The sequence below is a fragment of the Balaenoptera borealis genome (genome assembly GCF_965194805.1).
Source record: "Balaenoptera borealis genome assembly, chromosome: 11".
Classification (NCBI taxonomy): Eukaryota; Metazoa; Chordata; class Mammalia; order Artiodactyla; family Balaenopteridae; genus Balaenoptera; species Balaenoptera borealis.
In genome coordinates, this window is record NC_138868.1 from 111,878,705 (window position 1) to 111,906,379 (window position 27,675).

At 50.1% G+C, this 27,675-nt stretch overlaps 1 protein-coding gene across 2 annotated transcripts; it reads left to right on the top strand.

The window, feature by feature from the left end:
- The first annotated feature begins 941 nt into the window (after nt 1–941).
- GLB1L3 (galactosidase beta 1 like 3) lies at nt 942–26,067 on the top strand. Of its 2 annotated transcripts, XM_082342317.1 has the most exons (21): nt 942–1,321; nt 2,046–2,177; nt 2,326–2,538; nt 8,488–8,556; nt 9,127–9,222; nt 10,296–10,404; nt 11,406–11,498; nt 13,595–13,688; nt 14,573–14,637; nt 14,923–15,045; nt 17,527–17,611; nt 19,092–19,233; nt 19,677–19,861; nt 20,453–20,559; nt 21,394–21,534; nt 21,864–21,935; nt 22,391–22,469; nt 22,882–22,969; nt 23,339–23,450; nt 25,082–25,198; nt 25,337–26,067. In XM_082342317.1, the coding sequence occupies exons 1-21, from the start codon at nt 1,299–1,301 to the stop codon at nt 25,400–25,402; spliced, it is 2,211 nt and encodes a 736-aa protein (XP_082198443.1). In that variant the 5' UTR covers nt 942–1,298; the 3' UTR covers nt 25,403–26,067. The 2 variants fall into 2 exon arrangements, with proteins under 2 accessions (XP_082198443.1, XP_082198442.1); XM_082342316.1 differs by lacking the exon at nt 14,923–15,045 and having other exon boundaries at nt 942–2,177.
- The last annotated feature ends 1,608 nt before the right edge of the window (nt 26,068–27,675 follow it).

Consider the following 27,675-nt stretch of genomic DNA (forward strand, 5'->3'; position numbering starts at 1 on the left):
GAGCTGAGGTCTCAAGGACGAAAATGTACCTGTAATGAGTGAGACAAGAGAGAAAACACACACACACACACACACACACACACAACATTCTCTGAAAACTGTAGTCTTGATTTCAACCTGTTACCACAAGCTTTGTTCTTTCAAATGGGAGAGGAAAAGCAAAGGCTTCGAAAAGAAAAGGTCAGAGGATTTTCTGATTTTCCGATCTCTGAAAAGAGACTTGCATCACAGGGACTTCAAATCCAGCCGTTCCAAACTGGGCTCAGCACCCTTTTCTCTATTCAAACCCCGATCACTCCCTGTGTTTCTATTCTCAGTGAATGTCACCACTCTCTACCCAACTCACACAAGCCTGAAGCGCGGCGGCCATCCACCTCCTCTGTGCGTCGCCCTAACCCTCATCCAAGCAATTACCAACAGTTACCAATTTTACCTCAACATTTTCTTAAACCCCTCCCTCTCCTCGCCAGAGAACGGCTCGGGCCCTTATCCTGGGGTCACCAGCTCCACTGGGATGACCTGTTTCTCACCTGACCTCCGCCTTGTACCAGGGAATCCCGATAAAACTAATACCTGACTTAACTTTCTGCCTGAAATCTCGGCAAAGAGGCTGAGTTGCTAGTTACCACGGCCTCCGCCGCGCGCTCCCTGACCAGCCTCCTCCGGAGCTGACCTCTGCCCCCGCATCTCTGCTCCTTTGTAAACGAAGCATTCCAAACTGTGGACCTCGCACACACGACGTAGCTACTTTGAGGCTGTTCCCACGGGTAGGAGTAGCGTCCCTACTCTTCCTTCCTCTGGTAATTGTCACTCACTTCCCGACGCAGTTTGGGAAAACGACTCCTCTTGTGCGCCCGGAGCCAGAGGGGTTCTCACTAAAGTTGCTGAACCGGCGGAATCAAAACTTCCCGGCTCTCCCGCACACCTAGGGTAAGTCGCCCTTCGGTCCTACTTCTCCCCGCCTCTCTGTCCCGATTGGTCGGTGAAACACAGTTTCGGAAATTCAAGGTCAGGGCGATAACCCGACACCCTCCCGCCTTCCTTCCGCCGCTGAAAGGCATTTGCGCCCAGAGGCGGTTCGACACTCTCGGTCCGTTGCGGGGCTGCTGTTCCCGCCGCCCAGAGCCCGACTCTCCGCCTCCGTCCCCTGCGTCCCGGGCGGCGCGCGCCTGAGACCGTCCCCGCGTCCCCGCAGCGCGCACCTGAGCTGGGCCGCGTCCCCGCGTCCCCGCGCGGCGTCTGGGCAGCGGAGAGGCGGCGGGAGCAGCGCGGGACGTCGGCTCCTCGGCCTAGCGGTGATGGGCTCCCCGCAGCGTTCCAGGTGAAGGTGCCCCAGCCCCCAGCCCACCTGCCCTTCCAGGCGCGGGCTCGCTCACGCCTCATCCCGGTTCCCCATCGCCCCGAGGGCAGCTTACCTGGGAGCCTCCTAGACCCCCTCCGCGTTCTGTCAGTCGTCATCCACAGGCATTTATTGCGTCAAGCCCTGGGAACGTTACCTGGGGCAAGGGCCACCTTGCACTGGGACACCCTCCTGGGCCCTCAGATCTGCCCAAGACTCTCCTCATCACCCACCCACCCCCAAGCCTTCTCTCCTCCAGTGCTGTTCCTGCCCCCCCTGCTGGGGGTCTGTCCGTCACCTCCGATGGAAGAAAGTCAGGGTGTGGGTGCTGAGAAGGCGCTCCTCCTGCCGGTCACCGAGTCCTTCCCGAACCTGGTGGATGTAACGCTCCCGCCTGGCACTGAGCCCCGTTCCCCCTCCCCCACCTTTCCCAGGACCCTTCCCCGCTCCCCAGCCCTGCCCTGTCCCTGGCTGTAGGCTTTTAGGACGGAAAGTCCGTCCCCAGCTCTCTGTCCAGAATGAGGTGGGCAGTGGGACCGCCCCGGTGGCCCAGGACCCTGGGTGGACCCGGGTGGAGCGCAGAGACCCGCCCGAGTCGTGAGCCGCCTCCGGGCTCCTGCCTTTCCCTTGCCTCCGACCTGCCATCTGGTCCCTCCAGCATCCCTCGCACCTTCCGTGGGTCACTGCTATTTCTTTCTCTTTTCAGCCCCTGTCTCTCCTGGAGAAGAGTCCTGTGCATCTTTTTCCTGCCATTTATTTCATCAGGTTTTGCTCCTCGGGTGAAACACAGAGATAACTTTGTATTTGAAAACGACCAGCTGAAGCCAGACCAGCGCAGGTGTGCCCGAGCGGGGAGGGAGGTGGCCCCTTCTCCTTTCTGGGAGGAAGTAACATCAGCGCTCGGCCACTGCCATGCCTTCCCTTTCTGCTAGGGCTCCCACAGCCTCCCTCTCCCCCACCCCTCTCTCCCTCTTGCCCCTCCACAGCTTTAACTGGTCGCACCTGACCCCACTCAAGCTGAAGGACCGCTCGGTGGGGCTTCAGACTGAAGAGAGAGCAGGAAGGAACCCGTACTTCACGCTGGAGGGTCATGAGTTCCTCATCTTCGGGGGCTCCATCCACTACTTCCGGGTGCCCAGGGTCTACTGGAGGGACCGGCTGCTCAAGCTGAGAGCCTGCGGCTTCAACACCGTCACCACGTGAGCATGGCCCCAGGGGGCTTGAGCCTCTGGCGTGGGGAGTGCAGCACACGCCTTTCACTTACCTCGCGTGCTTAGTTTGCTGTGGTCCGTCCTTGGATGGGGTGACGCAGGGCTTTGCTCAGGAGCCTCTCCAACGGGAGAGTCATTGTGCCCCTTAAGAGAACTCAGTTTTACGACAGATGCTCAAAGTATATTTCCAGTTAAATACATGGTTTTTTTTTTTATATATATATTTTTTAATTTATTTTTTGGCTGCTTTGGGTGTTTGTTGCTGCACGTGGGCTTTCTCTAGTTGCAGCGGGCGGGGGCTACTCTTCGTTGGGGTGCGTGGGCTTCTCATTGCAGTGGCTCCTCTTGTTGCAGACCACGGGCTCTAGGCGTGCAGGCTTCAGTAGTTGTGGCACGTGGGCTCAGTAGTTGTGGCTCACGGGCTCTAGAGCGCAGGCTCAGTAGTCGTGGTGCACGGGTTTAGTTGCTTCGCGGCATGTGGGACCTTCCTGGACCAGGGCTCGAGCCCGTGTCCCCTGCACTGCCAGGCGGATTCTTAACCACTGCACCACCAGGGAAGCCACTACACGGTGTTTTAAAAACAATCTTTATTTATGTCTATGGAGATGAGCACATAGAGGAATAATCCTAGAATAAGAAAGAAACATGTAAGGAAACACCAGCATCAGGAAGGTGAGGGTTAGTGTTGAAAGGGCAGGAATATTGCAGCTTAGTGACTGAGGGGTCGGGGTTTAGCGGCAGACAGACCTGGTCTTCACGCCCAGCTGTGCCTCCAGCCTTCACCTCTCAGGGTCCTGTAAAGCCTTATAACTTTGTGTTGATGATTCAATGAGAGAAAACCTCTATCTTCTTTATAACAAAAATGCCTGTCGCCATGCCTGGCACATACATGTACTCAATGATGGTGACAAAAAGAAATGCAAGCCCAGCTTGGTCAATTGGAAGAATTTTAACGTGACCTTAACCTGATATTTAACTTGACTGTATCTAGGGACAAGAGGTGCCGTGTGTTTAGCGTGTACCGACGACTAGGGACAGGAGGCGCCATGTATGTAGGGTGTACCGACGACTAGGGACCAGAGGCGCCGTGTACTTAGGGTGTACCGATGACTAGGGACAAGGGGCGCCGTGTACTTAGGGTGTACCGACGACTAGGGACCAGAGGCGCCGTGTACTTAGGGTGTACCGACGACTAGGGAGAAAAGGCGCCGTGTACTTAGGGTGTACCGACGACTAGGGAGAAGAGGCGCCGTGTACTTAGGGTGTACCGACGACTAGGGACCAGAGGCGCCGTGTACTTAGGGTGTACCGACGACTAGGGACAAGAGGCGCCGTGTACGTAGGGTGTACCGACGACTAGGGAGAAGAGGCGCCGTGTACTTAGGGTGTACCGACGACTAGGGACCAGAGGCGCCGTGTACTTAGGGTGTACCGACGACTGGGGACCAGAGGCGCCGTGTCCTGAGGGTGTACCGACGACTAGGGACCAGAGGCGCCGTGTACTTAGGGTGTACCGTCGACTAGGGACAAGAGGCGCCGTGTATTTAGGGTGCACCGGCGACTAGGCATTTTCTGAGCGTTTTCAAAACATCGCTTGATCCTGACAACTGTCCTGGAGGTCGTGGTGTAGTCGCTGCCCTGAGGGCTCTGCCAGCTGGTCCAGGGCCGGCATCGCCTCGAGGCCTGACCACGCCACGGGAATGAGGCGGCCCGAAGTCACACGCAGCAGAGGCTCCTGCCTGCTCACACACGGCAGGTTGAGTAAAAACCATGCCCCAAGCAAAAGCCATATTTGAATGAGGAAAGTGGTGGTCCCTTCATAAGGGACCTATTTCCAGAAAAGTCTTGAAACTGAAAAAACTGAGAGTCTATAATGGTGGGGTGAAGGTGAGCCCAGACGGAAAACGCTGGAAGCGGCTGGTAAAAGGATGTGCGGGAGCTCTAGGAACAGGGCTCCCGAAGGTGGGGGATGGCCGGGAAGCCTTCCGTGTAGCGACCCTGCCATTGCCGGGACCAGCGTTGCAAATTTGAACACATCGGGCCCTGCACAGGGAGCCACCAGACCTCCTCCCTCCCGACACATGTGCAGTATTTACACACTGCCAGGCCTGTGCTAAACCCTGGGAAGGAGGGACCCCGCCCCCCGCAGCGATCCCACGGGGCGAGGGGCGTCACTGTCTTTGGTAGGTGAGGACACTCAGGCACTTGCCCAGCTGTGCTGGGGGTCAGGCAGGCCCCAGGCCCGGCTGCCTTTCAAAACTGGGCTCAGCTTGGGCATCGGGGTTACATCCACAGCACTTTGCAGCCCTTCCTGTAAGGTCTTGTTGTCAAGTCCAAGTGCCCTTTGCAGGGTATTTCATCATTTTATGATGCAGAATATATTTTTCTGGTTTTATTCTTTTTTTTAAAAAGTAACAACAACATAAATTTATTTCCTATATTGTCTTCTTAAATGTCATTACACTCGACATAAAAACTTCTAATTGTTGGGATATGCAGAAACTGAATGAGTTATTATAGGTTACTTAGGTCAGTGGTCCCTAAATACCTACTAAACTTTTTCTGTTTCTTGATGAGATGTTTGTCACCAGCAATTAGAAAGCTCTGTTGCTTTTATGGTCAAGGTGTTGGGTTTTGTTAGTTAACGTCAGGAAAAAGTAAAGGCAGTCCTGAGAAGCTGGAACTTACAATATAGAAAGAAAAAGAGCAGAAAAATGTTAGCAAACGCCATGGGGCACATAATACAGTTTTACATCTGTAACTGTATTCATTATGTTCATTCCAAAAGATTTACGTTCCCTTGCCTTTCCGGGTTAACCCTCCATTGGTCTTTATGGATGGTACTTATAATGTATTGAATTTTGAAAGAAGTAGGGACCGTGGGGTGTCCTCACACCACTGACCAGTCACAGGACCAGAGAAATGCAAACCCAGAGCAGAAGCCCTTTGCGCCTGAGTGTCCCCACTGCCCCCATGTGGCAAAGCTAAGCATCACACTCACTGAAGGGGAGAGGATGCTTCCAGGGCCCGTCCCTTAGTGCAGAGCTGACCCCGAACAGTGGCTTGGACGCTGAGAGCAGTAAATTGATAATTGGCTCATCTAATATGCAAATAATTTAATCATAAATAATTGTTGAGTTTTATTGAGGCCTTTCTGCATCTGTTGAAGGGATGATATGGTTTTTCTTCACTCTTCTGTTAAAGCGGTAAATTACATTGAAAATTTTTCTGATATTGAGTCCATCTACGGCTCTGGGATGAATTTGGCTTGGTTGTGAGACATGCACCTGTGAGTACCCACATACAGATTGCTGGACTGGATTTGCTAGTGGTTTTTTTTTTTCATATTTTTTTGATGTGGACCATTTTTTAAAGTCTTTATTGAATTTTTTACAATATTGCTTTTGTTTTATGTTTTGGTTTTTTGGCCCTGAGGCATGTGGAATCTTAGCTCCCCGACCAGGGATCAAGATTCGCTAGTGTTTTATCTCAAATACGTATATTTATGACGATAACTAAACTTGACTTAAAATTTTATTTCTTTTTTTTAAAAAAATATTTATTTATTATTTTTGGCTGTGTTGGGTCTTCGTTTCTGTGCGAGGGCTCTCTCCAGTTGCAGCAAGCGGGGGCCACTCTTCATTGCGGTGCGCGGGCCTCTCACTGTCGCGGCCTCTCTTGTTGTGGGGCACAGGCTCCAGACGTGCAGGCTCAGTAGTTGTGGCTCGTGGGCCTACTTGCTCCGCGGCATGTGGGATCTTCCCAGACCAGGGCTCGAACCCGTGTCCCCTGCATTGGCAGGCGGATTCTCAACCACTGCACCACCAGGGAAGCCCAATTTTATTTATGAGTGTCTTGTTCAGTTTTGAAATCAGTCTTATAATAAACCCATTAACTGATTTTATCCTCTTTTTCTATTCTCTGAAAATATTTTGCAAAAAAATTATCTTTACCCTGAATATTTCTTAAAATTCACTTATAAAACTCTGCGACTGCTATCTTTTGTGATTGTGAGGTGAAGATTCTGGGGACAACACAACTCTCTTGAACAGTTATTGTTTAATTCATGCTTCTGTTTCTTCTAGAATATATCATATTTTTATTCTATAGCTCTTTTTTCATTTCCTTTCTTCTTTTGGATTGACCGGGACTTAAATTCTTTCTTTCTTGGAAGTTATACATCATATTGTGTGTTTGGGACTTTTTCCTTTTTTCTTACTCAATCTTGTCTGAACTTTTAGTCTTTTCAAAGAACTAGCTTGTAGATTTATTCATCTTCCCTATATCTTTTTCTGTTTTCTATTATATACTTTCTGAGTTACATATAATTTTCTTTTCTCTATTTGATTTTGTGCTGTCTCTCCCCCCTCCCCCTTCTCCTTGTCTCCTGAGTTGAAAATTTAGCTCATTTTCTTTCCAGGATTTTATGTTTTCTAATATATCTATTCAGGGACATAAATGTACCTCTAAGTATTGCTTTGGTTATATTTCCCACAAATTTTCCTATATAGTAGCAAAGTTGTTTGGTTTCAAACATTTCAGCTCTTTGGGAATATGCTTTCTGCTTTATTTCTTTTAGCTTTTACTATTCTTAAAGTGAAAATTTCTAACTTAGTTGCATTTGCCTTGGGATCGTGGACTATTCGATGTAGATTTTGGAATTTGTTGAGATTTACTTTGTATTTAACAACTGTTCCCTGAGTTTTTAAAGAAGTACGTGTTCGACATTGTTGGCCACTGCTTTCTCTGTGTATTTATTGGATCCATCCTTTCAATTGTGTTGTTCAAATCTATATCCTTACAATTTTTTTTTGCTGTTAGTATCTTTGTTTCTTAGAGAACTATTTTAACTCTTCCCACTATGACTGTGGATGGATCCATTTCCTCTGTGATTCAGTAAAGTTTTACTTTACTTGAAGCTGTGTGTTAAGAGCGTAGAAGGTCATCATATCTTCTTGATGGATTATTCCTTTTATTTGATGCCTCTCTTAACATTTATTTGTGGGGTTTTTTTGCCTTAACATCCATTTTGCATGCTATTGAATAGCGCTAGAATAATTTTTCCTCATCCATATCTTTTCCAATCTTTTTGTTTTCAACTTGTTTTTCAGCAATTTTCTTTAAAGTAAGTCACTTGTAAGCATCATTTAGCAAAATTTTTTCACTCTATTCTCTCAGTGTAGAGCTATAAACTTTGCCAGGCATATTTAGTCTTGTGCAAACCAACTTTTTATTCCTCCTCATAACAAAAGATCTTGAAATACAGTCAGTTCAGCCATAAGGCAACGTATGCACTCTTAAAAATCTGCACTCTGCAAAACTGTGTAACAAGAACTATAGGGCTTATGAGAAACATGAGGTTAGGGGCACAAACCTCAAAACCTTTGTTGGTGACACACAAAAAAGATACTCACCTAATAAACATAGCACGTAATAAAAATTTTACATGTTTCTTTGGCCCTACGGACTAAGCCCTAGGGGGAGGTCCTGGCAGGGTCCTTCTTGCTAAGGTCTATAAGTGGTACCTTCTTTTATTTTATCTCCATTAGCCTCATAGAAACTCCTCCTCTATCCTTATTTTGATGAATTTTTAGCAATAATTCATTGGGTATATAGAGACATTTGTAGTTTTTTCCTTTTCTTTATATTTTTAATAGATACTACAAAGAATAGGGTGGTGAGTGGGATAATTTATGCATAAATTCAAGGGATCTAGACTCATAGGATTATTGGCAGCTGAGAACACAAGTGGGTAAGAGAGAAAGGGACTATTGAAAATAACCACTGTTCATGTGACAAGGTCTACGTGCCAGTGGAAGCTTCAAGTTATTCCAAAAGAGAGCTCTCCCAGGGATTGACATGGGTTTGGGACTGACCTAGCAATTCGGAGGAAAGAAATACAAACATCTTATTGTAGCTCCCACTTTTCTACCACAGCTACATTCCGTGGAACCTGCACGAGCCGGAAAGAGGCAGATTCGACTTCTCTGGGAACCTGGACCTGGAGTAGGCGCTCCTGCGGCTGCGACCGGCCCGGGGCAGGGGGTGCGGGGGCTCCTGGGGTGGCTGGGGTCCCCAGGGGCACCTGGGCTCTGCCGTGAGAGCAGAGGGAGCCTGGGGTCTGCAGCCTGTTCTCAGGACCCCAACGCTCTCCAGTCGTGACCCCCTTACTCCCGGGGGCCCGGGCCTGCCTGCCTTGAGCCCAGACCTGTTCGCTGCAGCCCAGAGGGGCCCCATCCCCCAGGTGGGCCCTGCCCTGCAGGGTGGTCCTGCCACCGCCGGGGTGGGGGCCGGCAGGGTCAGGCTCCCCGTCGGGACCCCTGTGCCCCGTCTGAGGCCCGTTGTCCTCGTGCCCCCAGAGGTGCCGTGCAGATGTCCTAGGCTGGGGGCCACTGCTGTGACCCGGCTGGGCATTTCCTGCTGTGCTGGGGGGTCGCATCCCGCCCTCAGCGCCCCCAGCCCCCCGGGGGAGGGGAGGGCGGGCGAGGGGAGGGGGCGGCAGCTCTGCCCTGCGGTGGGGCTGGGCCGTCCCCCCTCGGCTCCGAGGCCTGAGAGTTGGTGACACTGACCCCCCAGGGCCTTCGTCCTGTTGGCCGCGGAGGTGGGGCTGTGGGTGATCCTGCGTCCGGGCCCCTACATCTGCAGTGAGATGGACCTCGGGGGCCTGCCCAGGTGAGCGGGGCCGGGGCCTCAGCTGTGTCCGGAGTGGAGCACCGCTGACGCCGTCGTCCAGTCTAAGGAGAACAGGGCCTGTCCTGTGTCTCCCCGCGCACGCGTTGTCCCAGGGAGCGCGGGTGGTGGTGGAGCGCTGAGGGCCGGTGCCGCTTCAGCCCCCGAATCCCCGGTTCACCGATGAGACGTGGGTCTCGGTCGTGCAGCCAGGAGTGCGTGGCGGAGGGGAGGCGTCAGCTGCTCGTGCTTCTTTCCGGGAGGGAGCTTTGCCCGCCTCTGTTTCCTGTGGTGGGAAGAAGGGAAGGGAAGCTTAGACAGTGGGAGGGAGAACTTCTGGGCTTGTTCGGACTACTCCTGGTTTTTCTCGTATTTTGTTGACAGAAGCTCTGTTCTCCAGGGCACCGAGGCCCTCAGCTCTCTCCCTCCCCCCTCCATTTTCTTTGCCTGGTCCTGCCCCTGTGATGCTGGCCCTCAGTCAGACAACCAAGGTTCAGGGGGAGAATCCAAGGATGCTCTTCTGTTATCTCTAGAGCTGACGGGACTTCCCGTTGGTCCACACTCTGACCCCAGGTGGACGGTCTACTTCCTGATCAGGAGAGGCTTTGCTTTCCTCCAGGATGGGCTTGTCTCCAGCCCAGCTCAGGAGACACCTGACCTGGGGGAAGCAGCGAGTCTGGCTGTCAGCTTCTCTCTGTCCAGGTCTTAGAGGAAAAGTAACTCTGTCCCTAAGCCTATGCTGTGCTCAAAAAAAAGTTTTTAATGAGCTGAAAAAGAACGCAGGAGAGCATTCAACGAAAGCTTACACCACCTCTCATTAGGATGCGGGCAGGCAAGCCTCACGGGGCTGATGGCACCTCCTGGCAGTGGAGGTGGAATCTCTCCCACATCTCACAAGTCCGTGAGACTGGTCCAGAAAGCTGGCATCCTTTCAGGGCCTTGAGTACCCAAGGTCATGGATGTGAGGGCGGAGACGTAAAACCTCCGAAGGGAGCCCCGATCATCCTGCCCCTCCTCGCGCCTTCCCTCCCGCCTCACCCGCTGAGCCTCGCCCCCTCTCCCCACTTCTCCCCCAGCCGGTTACTACAAGACCCCGCGTCGCAGCTGAGGACCACCAACCACAGCTTTGTGGAGGCTATTAACAAGTACTTCGATCACCTGATTGCCAGAGTGGTTCCGCTGCAGGTAAAGACTGACGACCGTTTCCTGCTTTGCTACCTTTGCTTTAGGACAGCAGCTGTCCTGGCTCACTGTGAGCAGAATTCCCGCACGAGAACAGAGGCTGACAGGCCTGCAGTTTGAATTCTAGACCCGCATCTTAGCGCAGCCTTTTCTAGGGCTTCTAGAAAGAGGCCGAAGGAGAGGCTGTGAGGGAAAACATGCTCACTCTCCTGGTTCCAGCTCAGGAGCCGGTGCCCGTCGTCCGTCGTGCGCTGTAGGGAAGGAAGGTGCGCCTCCCTGTAGAGCTGCTGTCGCCCTGCAGGGGCGGGGTGGGGAAGCAGATGCCACTGTGCCTGCGGGGTGCGGACAGGCTTCCGGGAGCAGAGAGTGGACGCAGAGTGGACGGACGTTCCCAGATTAAGTTAAACATTGAACACGTGACTGGGGGCACCGTCGATGGCTTAGTGGCAGACCGGGTGGTTTGAGGAGTGGGTACAAGTGAGAAGCGGAGACCGTGAGTGCGGACAGGACACTCAGGAGTGGGGCCTGCCGCTGGAGGCGTCCGCGAGGACCCAGCGCTCCACCCTCTCCCTCTCTCTGGGGTGGGGGTTCCGGGTAGTTTCCATGGTGATGGGAGTCAGTGGGTCTGGCAGGGAAGGATGAAAGCACAGGAGGAGAGGGCCCAGCACGGACAGCCGCGTTCCTGAGCTGGGACGGGAGGCAGGGGGGGCTCTGCACGGTGGTGGCGTCCCCCTGCGACGCGGAGCGAGGAGGTGGGAAGGTGGAAGCAGGTGAGTTTGCAGGTTCAGGATCTCACAGTGGAGGAGCCACTCAGTATGAGAAATCAAGGGGAAACCTTGCAGCGGCTGATGCATGAAGACCAGGGAGGTGGGGCTGCTGGCAGTAGCCGGAGGGCCTGGAGGTGACAGTGGCTGCCGCATGGGGAGGAGGGCGGTCACAGCAACGCCCAGGCCCCTGGCTTCCCTGGGAGGCTGACCCTACCCGTCTGCCTGTCTCGTCCCCAGTACCGCAAGGGAGGGCCCGTCATCGCGGTGCAGGTGGAGAATGAGTACGGCTCCTTCTACAAGGACAAGGCTTACATGCCCTACCTTCACCAGGTGAGACCGGCTCTGCTCCGTGGTCACCTCTCTCACAGCCTACACGTGAGTCCCTGCTACACAGTGACCGTGCTGGACCCTGGAGGAGGCGGGACCACGTGGGACCCAGTTCAGTGTCCCTGTGAGGCCACAACAGGGTCAGAGTGACCAGGAAGGGCTCAAATGGCATTGTTATGAGGTGAAACATGAGGGTAAAAGGTTGTTCCTTTCTGTCCCGTCTCTGGGATGCACGGTTGTCGTGAAAGCTGGGGTGGTGAGTCCTCACCCGTAGTAATAAATAGTGCTTCCTGGGCCGAGTGACAGCGCCCCCTTCTCTGACCTGTGGTGTGACTACTCTTTCATCTGCTGCCTTTGCTCGTCCGTGGGTGGGGTGGCATGTCTCAGGCCAGGGGATACCTGCCGTCCTGCCTGGTGTCCTTTCTGGGGGGTCAGGCCCCTCCCAGCCCCCAGCGTCCCACGTTCAGGAAGCTGATGAGTTCTGGTTTAAACCGGACCCACCCAGGTTGCTAAGTGGGGGCAGCAGTCCCATGTGCTCTGCCCACAGAGACCCCTGGGTGGGGGCACTGGGGAGGGGAGAGAGAGGGGCAGGGCTGGCTCCGCACCGTCCTGGCTCCCGCCCTGCAGCCGTGGTTCTGCAGCCCACGTGGTGTGTGAGAAGCTTCCCTCCCCAGCATGGCTCGGGGACATCACTTCAGACCTCTCAGGTCCATCTCATTCAGCGTTACTTTAATTATTCGATTTTTAAAACGTGCCCCTCGACTCCCTCCAGGCCCAGGTCTGGCTCAGTGAGCACGTAAGACACACAGACGGGGTCCTTGGCTCCCCGCCATCGTCTGCTCCCTGGTCCCTCAGTGAACACGACTTTCAGATGAGACCCCTGCTTCCCCCGCCTCCCCGAGGCCGGCGGGCCTCCTTCTTTCCTTGAGTGTCCGGACGGGACCCGGGTTTGTGACTGTGGTCTTTCTCAGGGGCTGCAGCCTCGGCCTCCCCTTCCCAAGTCTCCCCTCTCTGTCCCTCTGGTTTATCGTCTGTGTGTCTATGGATCTCTCACTTTCTCTCTCCCCTCCCCCACCCCGTTAACTATCTGTCTATCTATCAACCTATTATCTATCATCTATCTATTATCTATCATCTATCGATCTATCATCTATCTTCATCTATCTATCACATCTATCTATTATCTATCATCTATCGATCGATCTAGCTATCTCTCTATCATCTATCATATATCTATGTATCATCTATCTATCTATTATCATCTATTGATCTATTATCTATCATCTATCGATTGATCTATCATATATCTACCTACCTATCTATCATATATCTATGTATCATCCATCTACCTATCATCTATCTATCTATTATCATCTATCAATCATCTATCTTTCATATCTATCTATCATCTATGTATCAATCTATCATATCTATCATCTATCTATCATATCTATCTATCATCTACCAATTTATTATCTATCATCTATCTATCATCTATCGATATTATCTATCTTCATCTGTCTACCTACCTATACATTATCTATCTATCATCTATCGATATTATCTATCCGTCATCTATCTATTGATCTGTTATCTATCTATCATCTATTATCTATATCATCTAACAATCTATCTAGCATCTATCTATCTATTATCATCTATCTATTGATCTATTATCTATCATCTATTATCTATCATTTATTGATCTATCTATCATCTATATCTATCTATCTATCTATCTATCTATCTATCTATCTATCTATCTATCATCTGTTTATCTACATGTCTCTCTCTCCCCCCTGGTTGTAGACCCTCCTCCGGGTTCCCTTGTGAACTCACCTTTGTGCTTTTCCTTTGGGGCCCATGGCCATGGGGTGTCAGAGTCTATACGCAGCTGTGCGGTCACCCCCGGGAAAGACACCAGGCTGGTCAGAGACCACAGTCCCCCATTTTGCTGAGCTGCACCAGGGCAGACTCTTGATTTGTGCCTTCCTGTCTAGTTCCCATTATGCCCGTCTGAGCTCAGGTGTATATATTTCCTAATTTCCTTGTACTTCCTTCTTCCCAGGGGAGCAAGGAGGTGGGCTCATCTAGTCCAGTTCTCTCAACAGGCCCTGCTGCGGAGAGGGATTGTGGAGCTGCTCTTGACCGCAGACAATGCAGATGCAGTAGCGAGAGGCCACATAAAAGGAGGTATGAATTTAGACTTATTTTAAGGGAGAACTGAGGCTCTGAGCTGGACTTCTGAATCTTGAAGGAGCCGCAGAAAGACCAAGTGTATCCCTGATACCTCTCTTTCCCGTGTGCACTGAAGTGGACCCCAGAGGTTTGATGTCATGATGATGAGGACCCAAGGTCAAAGGTAGTGGCACCTGGCCAGCTTGCTCCCTGGTCCCCACTCCTGAGATCTTCCAACAGAGCCTCTGTCCTCAGGGCACCTTTCCATCTTTCCCAATTTTTCTGTGGCTAAGAGTCTGGGCTGGTGCCAGGCATGGCTTAGAGTCAGGTCTTCTCCACCAGCACCAGGAGCCTCGTGGAGAAGCAGAAGATGGTGCTGTGTCAGGAGGCCAGCCTGGGCAGAGCCCAGCCCTGGATCCCACAGCCTGAGGCTCACTGTGGACGCTGCTCGCGTCCTGGGAGTAAAGTAGCCGAACAGTTCAGGACAGAATCATGAGGTCACGACAGTGAGGGAAGTGGCTGAGGTGGCAGCACCCCCGGGAGTCCAGGGGACATCTGTCATGTCCTCTCCTCCTCCTCAGTGGCATGTCCCCACATTACCATCATGTGGTGGAGAGTATGCTGACCTTGGGACCAGGAAACCTGCGTGCAATTCCCAGGTTTAATCAAGTCGTGTGACCTTGAATTGTTCCACTTTTCTGCAAAAAACATGGCTACTTTGAACTGCCCTCCTTCCCTCACGTTGTCTTTGAAGTGCCCAGCGATGTGAGGGCAAGTGTGGCAGCCCTTTGTACCCTGTACAGAGGGATGCAGCGGGGTCCTGGTACCCTTCCCTCTGCGGCTGGCCCCTCCCCCCTGACGGGGACCGAGGGGCCTCAGCAGCACCCCTCTCTCTGCAGTGCTGGCCACCATCAACATAAAGACATTTAACGAGGACTCGTTGAAGCATCTTTATAAGGTGCAGGTAAGGAGGAGACCGCCCGGCCTGGGCAGTGGTGGTCAAGAGAACAGGGGCCGGCCCTGGGGCCTCAGTGGTTTCAAAGCAGTTGGGAGCTCATGCCGATTGTCACGGGGAGTGGGTGTCACCTGTTAGTGGAGTGCCTCTTGGGGACACCCCGAGGAAGGGGGGTGGGAAGTGAACGGGCTGGGAGGTGGCCGGGTTGCTAGGGCAACCTGTTCACAGGTTCTGCAGATCATGGGGACGCGGGGCCATTGACCATGAAGTCTCCCCCAAATGTTCGTTGAGTAGCTCTGCTCCGTGGGTGACCCCGTGCGAGTCACGGAGATGGATGGACACGATTACCAGGATGGCATCCTCTCTCCCAGCACAGCGGGGACCCAGGTCTCCGGACCAACTCTGCTTCATACACACGTGTGTTCCCTTGTGCCTCCGATGCTGTCCAAGCCCCTGGTGCCCTCGAGGCCTGCTGTGCCTGGGATGCCCTTTCCAGGCCCAACCCCCCTCTTCTCCTCCCCACAGCACCCTCCCCTCAGCCTTCCCCCCTCCTCCACAGTTTTAATCAAAGAATGAATGATTCTTATTTCCTTTGCTCACCAATTTCTGCCCAGGTTCTTGTCGAGTAAAAAGAAGGGGCTCTGCCAGGGGCGGCACCATGGCTATCTCTAGTTTTTAGTGTCTCCTTTATTGTTTCTTTTTTCTCGTTCCTTTTAAAAACAGCTTTATTGAAATACAACTTATACACCATTAAATCCACCCACTGCAAGTGTACAATTCAATCTATAGAGTTTTACAACCATCATCACAATCTAGAAGGTTTCCTTATGCAGTTAATCCCCCTCCCACCTCTGGCCCTAGCAACCACTCATGTGGTTTCCGTCTCCATAAATTTGCCTTTTCTAGATGTTTCATATACATGGGATCCTACAATATCCAGTCTTTCATGCTGCTTGATGGCTTTGAGGTTCATCCATATGTAGCGTGAATCACTGCTTCATCTCTTTTGACAGCGGAGTGGATTGTGTCTTTGCTGCCATACCTATGACCTCAGACCAGGCCCACCTCCTCTTCTGTGCTAATACAGTTAACGTGGATTTTGAATGCTGGCCCGGTGTTGCATTCCTGGGGTGAATCCCACTTGGTTGTGATGTATTCTCATTTTATATACTGCTGGTTTCAATTTGTTTGTATTTTGTTGAGAATTTTTGCTTCCATGTTCATGAGAGATATTGATTGTTGGTTTTCATTTCTTGAAACATCTTTGTTTGATTTTGGAATTAGGGTCATGATGGCCTCATAAAATGAGTTTGGAAAAATTCCCTCCTTTTCTATCTTCTAGAAGAGATTGTGTAGAATTGTTAGTATTTCTTACTTACTGTTTGGTAAAATTCACTGTTGAAACCATCTGGACCTGAAGTTTTCTTTTTTAGAAGGTTTTTGATTAGGAATTTAATTTTTCTAATAGATATTGCACAATTCAGGTTATTGCTTCTTAAGTGAGTTTTGGTGGTTTGTGTCCTTCAGGGGTTTATTCTATCGTTTTTCACCTAAGTTTTGAATTCATGGCCATAGAGTTGTTTGTAATGATCCATTAATATCCTTTGAATGTCTTTGTTGTAAGTAATGATGACCCTTCTTTCATTCCTGATATTGGCAATTTTGTGTATTTTTTTTTTAAATCTTGGTCAGTATGACTAGAAGCTTATCACTTTTATTGATCTTTTCAGAGAACCAGATTTTGACTTTTTTTCCTCTATTATTTTTCTGTTTTCTATTATTTCATTGATTTCTGCTCTGATCTTTAATATTTTCTACCTTCTGATTCCTTAATGGATTGAATTAACTCTACTTTTACTAGTTTTTCTTTTTCCTGGTAGAAGCTTAGGTTACTGATTTGAGACTTTCTTCTTTTCTAATATAAGCATTTAGTGCTATGAATTTTCCTGTATGTGCTGGCTTTGCTGCATCCCACCAATTTTGAAATGCTGCATTTTTATTTTCAAATAATATTTTTAAAAATGTTCAAAACATTAAACTTCCCTTGAGATGTCTTCTTTATTCCATGTATCAGTTAGAAGCATGTTGGTTAATTTCTCAGTCTTCGGAGATTTTCTAGATATCATTCTGTTATTGATTTCTATTTCAATCCTGTGAAAATCCAAGAATATGCTTGGTTTGATCTCTCTTCTTTTACATCTGTTAAGGTTTGTTTTATGGCTTATAATATGGTCATCCTTGGTAAATGTTCTATGTACATTTTGGAAGAATGTGTATTTTGCATTTGTTTGTACATTTCCATTAGGTCAGGTTGTTTGGTGATGTTGTTCAGGTAATCTCTATCCTTACTAATTATCTGCCTGCTTATTCTATCAATTGTTAAGGGAAGAGTGTTGACATCTCTAAATAAAATAGTGGATTTGTTTATTTGTGTTGTGTGCTGGTCTCAGCCAATCGATAACTAGTGCAGTAGCAGGACAGGCCCCTGTGGTTCTTATTATGATCACAAGATGCCCTCAGCAATAACCATCAGGTTATTATTTCCTTTACTGTACTCTTTGGTTTATTTTTCTGTTTTTTTCTAATTTATTGAACTAGATTTCAGTTATCCAAGAAATTTCTAGTTTCTTGGATAATTAGCCCCTGAAATTTTATGTTTCTTTTTGTTCCTATGTTTTAAGGTACATATGGTGTATTTTTGAGCTTGTAGGGGAAGAGGAGGAGCCACTGCTGTGGATGGTAGCAAAGGTGTAGTGGGTGAGGGGATGCAGGGAGTAAGCGCTGAGTTGGGAAAAGTGGAAAGCGAGAGTTCCTCAAATACTCATTTGTTGTATTCAGTTTTTCTGATTTTTCTTCTTCCTTTTGTCAGACTTAGTATTTGATTTGGTTTGTTCCTAGAGCAATAAGCCCATTTTGATCATGGAATACTGGGTCGGCTGGTTCGACACGTGGGGAAATGAACACATGGTGAGAAATGCGGAAGGTGAGTGCTCTGCAGTGTTTGACCCAGTGGAGCGGTCCTGAGTCAGAGGTCGTTCACACATTTCTCTGCTCATCAGTCAGCTCTCTGACCTGCACCTACTATGGCCAGGGACATGGCCAGGCCTGAGGGTGCACTTGGGGGTACAAGTTACCTGGCTCCCACACCCTGGGAGCTTGTCAGCTGGTGGATGGACAGGTAGTTAAGAAGTAAACAATCAGTGTAGAGTTCCCCACCCAACGAGTGCTTTGAAGCAAAAAAGCAGGTGCAATGACAGAAGAGGCAGGGGCAGACCAGCCGTGGGGGTCCCGGGAAGGGTCTCTGAAGAAGGGCATGCATTTGCTGAAAATCCTAATCATCTCTGGAAAATGCACAGACCACTGCTCTGGAGATGTCTGCTGAGGGGCAGAAATTATCAGGAGATGAGAGAGGTCGTAGCTCCTGCGGCCAAAGCGACAAGGATTTCAGCCCCAGCTCTGCAGCCCCAGTGGGGGTGACCCCCCTGCTGAGCCTCCGTGGCCCACCCCTCCCCAGTAGGGCTGTTGTCAGGATTAAGTGTGGCGATCCACGTAAACCGCCCAGAATGGTGCCTGGCAGAGGTTGTCAACAAAAGTATTTTTCTACTAACGATATTTTGCTATGGCTGTTATAAAAGCAAGCTCACTTGTACCGGAAATAAAGAAAACCACTGAAAGGTAGTGGGTAACTGAGAAAAGTCTGCTTTGGGCTGAAAAATAAAAAACAAAACAAAACAAAAATATCTCCGGACCATCACCAGTAAATGACGGTTTCTGACCACATGTATATCAGGCACTGTGCATGTTTCTTACATATATGCCACCATCAATAAGTCTCTCATCCATCCTTGATGTAGTAGGAATAGGACCTTCATTTAACAGATACGGGAGCAGAGGCTCTGAGAGAGAAAACAGACTGAACAAGATCAGACGGAATGCAAGGAGCACAGCCAGCATTGAATCCCACCTCTAACTAACCTTTAACCAGCCCATGCCTGTTACGGCCAGTGCAAAGGTGACCTTGAGACAAAAATGAGTGCCTCCGTGGCTAGAGACTGTGGACTGTTGCAGTGGTTCTAAGTCAGTGGCCCCAGAGATACTACCCTACAAGGTAGTCATAAGGGTATACTAATTATTTCTACAATTTCAAAAAATCTAATGAACATTAGATATTTAAGTGACATAGAGGTTCTCAGGCTGTTATTTAATAGATGTAGTTTGGAGTCAAATCATGTACATACCCTGGGAGAAATGATTTTTGAAAAGACTCTTGGTATTGATAAGACTTGGTTTCCTAGGGCAGTTCTGGTCAGTTCTACCTATTGTCTGGTGAGAATCTTCATGGAGGTTGAAGGACAAAACAGTTGAGTTTACTGTGGGGCAGGGTTGAGGAGGAGAAGATTTCACAGACTCCTGTCTTCTCTGAAGTGTTAATGTTCTCTATTTCTCATCTCCCTCCTCTGCAGAGGTTAAAAGCAGTGTGTCTGAATTTATCAGATTGGGGATCTCCTTCAACGTGTACATGTTCCACGGGGGAACCAACTTCGGTTTCATGAACGGGGCCACGCATATTGACAGGCACAGAGGCGTTGTCACGAGCTATGGCAGGTGTTTGCTGGGAGGGTCCCCTCCGAGCGCGGGGGCCCTGTGGCTTTACCGGGGAGGCCCACAAACACGTCCTGGCATTATGGGGCTCTTGACCCATAATCTACGCTGAGCATTGAGTGTTCTCTTATCTCTTTATCTTCGTTCTGAGATGCTCACAATGCCGTCAGCAGGCTGTCCTTGCCGTGGATGGGGCTGCCTGTGAGCTCCAGCTCTGCTCCGCTCACCCGTACCCTGAGCCCTTGACCTAGACCTCCCCAGGTAGAATCCACTGGTGGTTGCCGTGTGGGCCCCGGAGGCCCCGGTGGGCAGTCAGGTTGAGGGGAGACGAGAGTGTCCACTATGAAGGGAAGCAGAAGGATGAGCCCAGGGTCGTGGCAGTCTCAGACCCCCAGGAAGGGCTGTGGGGAATGTTCCCAGGGTGGCCTTACTCCCCTGCACCCCAGCCTGGTCCAGCAGTGGGAAGGCGTCTCCCGTCCCCCTCCGGTGGCCCTGGCCCAGCTCGTGGTGGGGTGTCCCCTGCCCAGCGACGGCGGCTGGTGTCTTGCAGACTACGATGCGCTGCTGACAGAGGCCGGGGACTACACAGACAAGTACTTCAAGCTCCAAGAACTCTTTAAATACATCCTCGGTACTCAGCTGCCAATTTATTGGAGGGGTGGCCCTCCTCAGGAAGCGGGAGGGGAGGAAAGGGAAGGGTTCCCTGTGAGCAGAAGCTTAAAGGCGCTCGTAAGGGCAGGGGCAACCTTCAGTTCAAATCCTGGCTTTCCCACTTACAAGCCCTTTAAGCTGTAGTGTCTTCTCTAAACATGAGGACAATGGTCCTTGTCTCATATAATGATTGTGAAGTTGAAGTTACTATTTATAAAGCTCTCAGCATGATGTGTGACATGATACCCTCATATACAACAGCAAAAGTCATCCTATTGAATTGTATTTATTGAAATTAAGTTAACAAACCACCTACTATGTGCTAGGAAGTCCGACAGCACCGGCATCGCCAAAGGGCATCAGGCCCCTGTGGGGTCTGTAGCCATCAGCCCTCTGTGCCCACAAAATAGCTTCAACTTAGTCCCACCAGAGTTTCATCAGTGTTGGAGAAGCGCTGGCCTAGGACCCGCCTCTTTGGTTGGCCCCGGGACACAAGAGCTCCTGGAGAGGATGGGGAGGCTTGGAGAAGGAAGGGGACGTTCCAGGAGCTTCTTGCCCATTTTCTTTGCAGTCACCCCTCTGCCCCTCTTACCGGAGCCCATTCCCAAGACTGTGTACCCCTCCGTGGACCCATCCCTTTACTTGCCACTGTGGGATGCCCTGAAGTACTTGAATCGGGTGAGTGACACCCGGGCTCTGGGGGAGCGGGGTGGCCCCTGGAGACACGGGGGGGTGGGGGGGACAGGCCGAGGCCACAGAGCAGAGATCCCTTCAGGGGTTTTTAGTGGGAAGCGTGAATGTAACCCTCTGCATCTTGTCCACATTTAGAACTAGGGGGCGAGAGCCAGGAGCTCCTTCTGGGCGGATCGAGAAGGGGTTTGAACTTGAAGAACAAGAAGGGGTGGGGAGAAGCAGGACATGAGAGGCTCCTGGCTCCCAGCTCCAATGACCCCCCATCCTGAGTTGGGCTACGCGGTCCCCACGGAAAGGGCTGCCAAGCCAGGAACCGTGAAACGCGGTTTCCGCCTCCTCTTCACCATCAACTAGGCCGAATCACTGAACCCCTGTGGGTCCCTGCTCTCCCTTTAGGACTAGACTCTGTGTCCCTGCAGAAGAAAAGGTGAACATTGTTTGGAAGATGTCATCTTGAGTTCACATTGTTGTGCCTCCACTGACCCTCCTTCCAATAAGAAGTCGTGCCTGGCACGTTGCAGATGTGAAATAAATACTTGCTCAGTGCGCCCTCTTTGCTGGCCCACAGTTGCGCTAGGACGCGGCTGTTTACTCTGTTGATTCAGGATTAGAGCAGTGGCCCCCCTGCCCTCTCGCCACCCACCCCATCCCAAGTGTTCTGGTCAGTGGAGACTAGGGCACAGGCGTCATCACACAGCATCTGTTTCAGTTCCTCATCCAAAGGGCTTTTGGGGACCGTTAGGAGGGCCAACAAAACATGCCCAGGGTCTTAGGAAGAAGGCCCCCGTTCTTACCCCTGGCTCCCCATCCGTCTCTCAGCCGGTCATCTCTAACATTCCACTCAACATGGAGAACCTGCCCATCAACAACGGCAACGGCCAGTCCTATGGGCTCGTGCTTTACGAGACGACCGTCTGCTCTGGGGGCCGGCTCCACGCTGACGCGCGGGACATGGCTCAGGTGGGGTAGGGCCATCTGGTCGCAAGCAGGACACTAGCCCAACTCCGCCGCGGGGGCGAGCGGTCAGTTGCTGGTCCACTTTGCTATTTGATAGCATTTTTAAGCACCTCTGTGTATGAGGCTTGACTGGGATGTAAAGCTGGACGAAAGAGACCCGATTTACTTACCATGACTTAAGTCTATAGGGGCCTCCGGGTCGGGCCAGCTTCTGGCTGCCTGTGGGCACTGAGGCTGGTGGCTTCCTTTGTAGCCACCTCCCCTAATCCAGGCCTCCCTCCCCGCTTCTGCCCCTTGGACCTACCCATCTGACACCGGCTCTTCTTTCGCAGGTGTTTTTGAATGAGACAAGTTTAGGAATTCTGGCTGATGGTTTTCAGAACATAGACATTCCTAAAATCACGGTATGTAATTCAGAAGTCTAGATGCTGCCCTAGACCACGGACTCAAGTGCAAACACGGCCTGTTCCTGAGATAGACCCGTCCTGTCCCCACCTCTGCCCCTGGGCGTCGTGCCTGCCTCAGGGTCCCGGCAGGAAGCGTTAGGGCCTCTCCCAGGCCTTGGTGCATCCGGGGCTACAGCATCCGCTTCGGTGTGGATGGAATTCCCCTGCCAAGCGCCTGGCCGGGCTCTGACCACAGGCACAGCTGAGTCCCTCAGCCTCTCCGAAGGCAGACCAGGCGGGACAGAGTTTGGAGCAGGAACCCACGGGGTCCTTCTGGTGGGGGGCCCCGGGGCACTGGGGCCTCCTCTTTTCCCATTCACTTGTCTGCCATCTGGGACTCCGAGAAGAGTGGGTTCCAGAGTAAAAGCCCTACGTGGCCTTGTGGTCCCCATGAACTGGTCTGTCCCAAACAGGAATGTCAACTTCTAAGGATCCTGGTAGAGAATCAAGGACGCATCAGTTTTTCATGGAAAATTCAAAATCAGCAGAAAGGTGGGCTCTGGGCCTAAGAAACAGGCCATGACCTCCCTTCATGGTGACTTGGACCTGAAGATTGGGGGTGGAGTTGGGAGGAAAGACTGGGTCCCCAGGCAGTGGCAGGGCCCCTGAGTCCTGGGACCAGTGGTGCACGTGCCTGCTCCCTTGTCCTGCCATGTCCTGCTCCCCGGGGCGGAGGGTGCTGGCTGTCGGAGCAGGACCTGGTCCCCTTGTGGGAATTTAGGGGAAGTTCTGAACCTGGGAGGGGAGGTTTCTTGTTGGTATGGAGACCTTCGGTTGTGCAGGTCACACCAGTCTGTTCCCTCCTGGACGAGCCCTGGTCACAGGGGGGTCCAGGCTACGAGTCTGCATCCGGACGATGGAGAATGTCCTGTCCATCTTCTCTCTCCTCCCTCCCCCCCTGCAGGATTAATCGGACCTGTTACTCTGAATAACATTCCCCTGCAGAGTTTCACCATCTATTCTCTAGAATTAAAAATGAGCTTCTTCAAGAGGTATGCTCCTTCTAACCCTAACCCTAACCCTAACCCTAACCCTCCTAACCCTAACCCTAACCCTCCTAACCCTAACCCTAACCCTCCTAACCCTAACCCTAACCCTAACACTCACCCTCCTAACCCTAGCCTTGGAGGGCAGGGAGCTTGAGGTCTCCAACTCTCCACTTTGCAGATGAGGGGCCAAGATTCAGGGCCCCGGAGTGATGGACTCAGGATTATAGAGGCTCCTGATTCCAGCCTAGTGCTTCTGGCCTAGCACATCCCCTGCTGCAGAATCCTCGTCCCTGCGCGGGAAACCTGGGGTCAGTGTGGGGACTGCAGCTGGGAAAGGGCTTTCCTCTCCCTCAAGGCGTGGCCTTCTTGCAGGCTCCGCTCTGTCTCCTGGAAGCCTGTCCCGACTCACTCCCTGGGCCCTGCCTTCTACCTGGGCACCTTGAAGGCGGGCTCTTCTCCCCAGGACACCTTCCTGACGCTCCCGGTGAGTGGGCGCCCTCCCCGGCTCTGGGGTCCCCACCACCTGTTCTCTTGGGAGGAGTCTGGGAGCAAGGCCATCGTGTTCCTGGCAGGAACACTCCCCTTTCTGCCTTTCTTTCTCTTCCTCACTTTTAACTAAAGTTTACAACATTTCTCAGTCCTCCTAACTTATCATTGTTTAAAAAAATAATACATCAAAGCACAATGGAAAAATTCGAATACTAACAAGATGTAGAGAGCAAAGGGCTGTCTTTCCAACCCTCTCCCACCTCCAATTCCTCTCTACTTCTCAGAATTAAGCATGACCAAGAGTTTGCATGGTTCCATGTGTCCCTTTGCCTAAACACATGCACAATCACTTTTTACACTAATGGGATGGTTCCATAAATTGTATTCTCCAATTTCCTTTTTTGGGGGAGGGTATTATTTTTTACCTAGTATATCTTCTGTTTGTAAACACACATGGATAACGTAAAGGCACAAAATATGAACGTACAGATCAATAAATTGTCACGAGGCAAACACCATAAAATTACTGTTGAGATAAAAAATGAAATACTGTCAGCACTCCTCCCAGTCTTTGCCTCCCCTAACAGGTCCCAACGCAGAGTGCAGATTAGTTACTGAGGTTCCCGATACCCAGTTTTCCCAGATGACATCTAAACGTGTGAGAGTGCAGATTAGTTACTGAGGTTCCTGATACCCAGTCTTCCCAGATGGCATCTAAACGTGTGAGAGTGCAGATTAGTTACTGAGGTTCCGATACCCAGTCTTCCCAGATGGCATCTAAATGTGTGAGAGTGCAGATTAGTTACTGAGGTTCCCGACACCCAGTCTTCCCAGATGACATCTAAACGTGTGAGGGTGCAGATTAGTTACTGAGGTTCCCGATACCCAGTCTTTCCAGATGACATCTAAACGTGTAAGAGTGTAGATTAGTTACTGAGGTTCCGATACCCAGTCTTCCCAGATGACATCTAAACGTGTGAGAGTGCAGATTAGTTACTGAGGTTCCCGACACCCAGTCTTCCCAGGTGGCATCTAAACGTGTGAGAGTGCAGATTAGTTACTGAGGTTCCCGATACCCAGTTTTCCCAGATGACATCTAAACGTGTGAGAGTGTAGATTAGTTACTGAGGGTCCTGACACCCAGTCTTCCCAGATGACGTCTAAACGTGTGAGGCTCTGACAGTTCTGCTCGGCTCCTCAGCCTCCTCCTCCTGGACAAGCAGGTGCCTCTAGTGGGAACACTGCTTCCATGCCTTCGCCCAGGCCTTGGTCCTGTACTTCTTCATTGGATTGCAAGCAGGTTAGAAAAATGTGCAGCTTTTATGGTTGTTGTCAGCAGCAGTGTTCACCTCTATTGCCTAGTACTTGTTTCTGGAAGCAGAAGAGCTGCTTTTTAGAAAAAGACGGCACCATCTGTCACAGGTCAGGCGCCGCACTGCCTCAGCATCTTGTCTGCCATCCGTCGACCAGGTGGCAGGTGGGACTGGTAGGACGTGTCCCCTTCTGAATGCACCTCCACTCTCAGTGCCTCCGAGCATCTCAGCCGTGCCCTCGCTGCCCAAAGCCTTAGGCCTTACCTTGCCAGAGGGAATCTGTTCCTGTGCCTCAAGCTCCCTTCCCTTCCAGGGCTGGCATTATGGATTTGTGTTCATCAATGGGCATAACCTTGGGCGATATTGGAACATTGGGCCTCAGGAGACCCTTTACCTTCCTGGTGCCTGGCTCCAGCCAGGGGACAATGAGGTGCGTGGCCCCCACCCCCATCTTTACGGCTCATAAGCGCTCCGATCTGACTTCATTCCCAAAATACGTATCGCAGTGTCTTTCTGATTCTGTACTGGGCTCACCCTTTCTTACTGGCAACCCGTCTGTTCTTCCTAGATCATCGTGTTTGAGAAGAAGAAGCGTGGGCCATACATCCACACCACAGACAACCCCAGGTGGTAGGACTGGGTTCTGACACGCTTCTTGGCTTGTTGGAGTTCATCCACAGGCAGTTTTTCAGGAGGAAGGTTTACATCAAGAATATCAAATACACACTCTGTGTGTTATATATGAACGATGTCAAGAGAGTAAATCCTGAGTTCTCATCACAAAGAAAAAACCTTTTTTTCTATTTCTTTAATTTTGTACTATATGAGGTGATGGAGGTTCACTAAACTCATTTTGGTCATTATTTCATGACATATGTAAGTGAAATCATTATGGTGCACACCTTAAATGTATACAGTGCTGGTGTCAATCATATCTCAATAAAACTGGAAGGAATAAAAGATGTAAGGGACAAGGGCCCATGTCCCTCCAGAACCCCAGTGCCTGAATGAAGGCAGAATTAAGTCTTGTCCACCAGTGTGTCCCCAGCACCCAGCACAGAGCACGAGCTCAATGAGGCATCCTGAACAATTTAACCACCTGTCCGCTCGGCGTAGAAGGACGTGACAGCATTTCAGGGGAGGGACACGAGTGAGGGTCAAATGGTCTCGTATGTTCTGAGAATCACAAATAACCTGTTACAAGGTTCACGTCAGGACAACTTCTCCCCTCAAAGCATGTCACTGTCACCCTGTTCCTTCCTCAGCAGGTTCAAGAAATTAAACCATTCACAGTTTGTACATCCTATGTTGCTACTATTATCTGTAAAGTGTGGTATTAAAGCTTTAATGGCACCAAAATGGAGGAGAAACATTTAAATTCATTACTCATCTATCACGCTGTTGAACTTCAAGAAAACTGTTTCTGGGCTTCCCTGGTGGCGCAGTGGTTAAAAATCTGCCTGCCAATGCAGGGGACTCGGGTTCGAGCCCTGGTCCGGGAAGATCCCACATGCCACGCAGCAACTAAGCCCACGTGCACAACTACTGAAGCCCGCGTGCCTAGAGCCCGTGCTCCGCAACAAGAGAAGCCACCGCAGCGAGAAGCGTGCGCACCGCAATGAAGAGTAGCCCCACTCACTGCAACTAGAGAAAGCCCGCGCGCAGCAAGGAAGACCCAACGCAGCCATAAATAAATAAATAAATTTATTAAAAAAAAAGAGAGAAAACTGTTTCTGTATGTACAGATATCTGAGATACTAAATATAGATATTTCATAATATCACTCACTGGTGTGTAGCAAAATATAAACTCAGGAAAAAGGTTTTCAGTAACATGTCTTGTAGAAGAAACCTGGCACCTGAGAGTCATAATGTGGGCAGGTTTTAAGAATCCTTCAGCAGCTGAATGACTGAGAATAGCAAGGTAAGAACTGTTTTGAGAAACTTCTAATTTAGACTCCGTAAACTCAGCTATAAGAAATTGTCTTAAAGGACCATGAGAAGCCGTCCCTTTGCAGTTTGTTCAGTGAGAAGAAAATGTGCCTGCTTTTTGTTTAACACTTGCATCTATTTTTCATATGTTTATTCTGTCTGGATCGAAGACAATTCCTCATGGATGTAGCTGCACATCACCTTGGAACTCCTTCTCCTCATGAAATTTCAAGGTAGTAAGAATTCCCAAAGAAAATCTATTCTCCCAAGACTCACAGCTAGAATGAAATTAAGCAATTAAATCCAGTTTATAAAAAGCATGTTGTTTAATGATAGGAACGGTATACATCAAACAGTTCAACAATGAAAAAAACTGCGGTAAAACAATCTTTTAAGATATACCTTAATTATTGTCAATATCTTAAAATTTATATACTATATAAATATATAATGTGTATGTATTTTATGTTTAAAAATTATCTATTTTATATACATTTAGCTTATCTATTTCATATATCTTTTCTTGGTTCAAAGAGGATATCATAGTCTTCCTACCCTTATAAAGCTAGTGTACTCTCTTAATATTCTTATTAGCTGTCAGTGTATTTCCCCATGTGCTTAAGTATTTGAAAGTTCTTAATAATTGTTTTGGTAGCTTATATTGAGTTTTCATAATAATCGTTAATCATTGCTTTATTTTACTTCAACTTAATACAATTTTATTTTATTTATTTTAATTAATTTTATTTTTGGCTGCATTGGGTCGTCATTGCTGCGCGCAGGCTTTCTCTAGTTGTGGAGAGCGGGGGCTACTCTCTGTTGTGGTGCGCGGGCTTCTCATTGCAGTGGCTTCTCTTGTTGTGGAGCATGGGATCTAGGCGTGTGGGCTTCAGTAGTTGTGGCACACGGGCTCAGTAGTTGTGGTGCACGGGTTAGTTGCTCCGCGGCATGTGGGATTTTCCCAGACCAGGGCTCG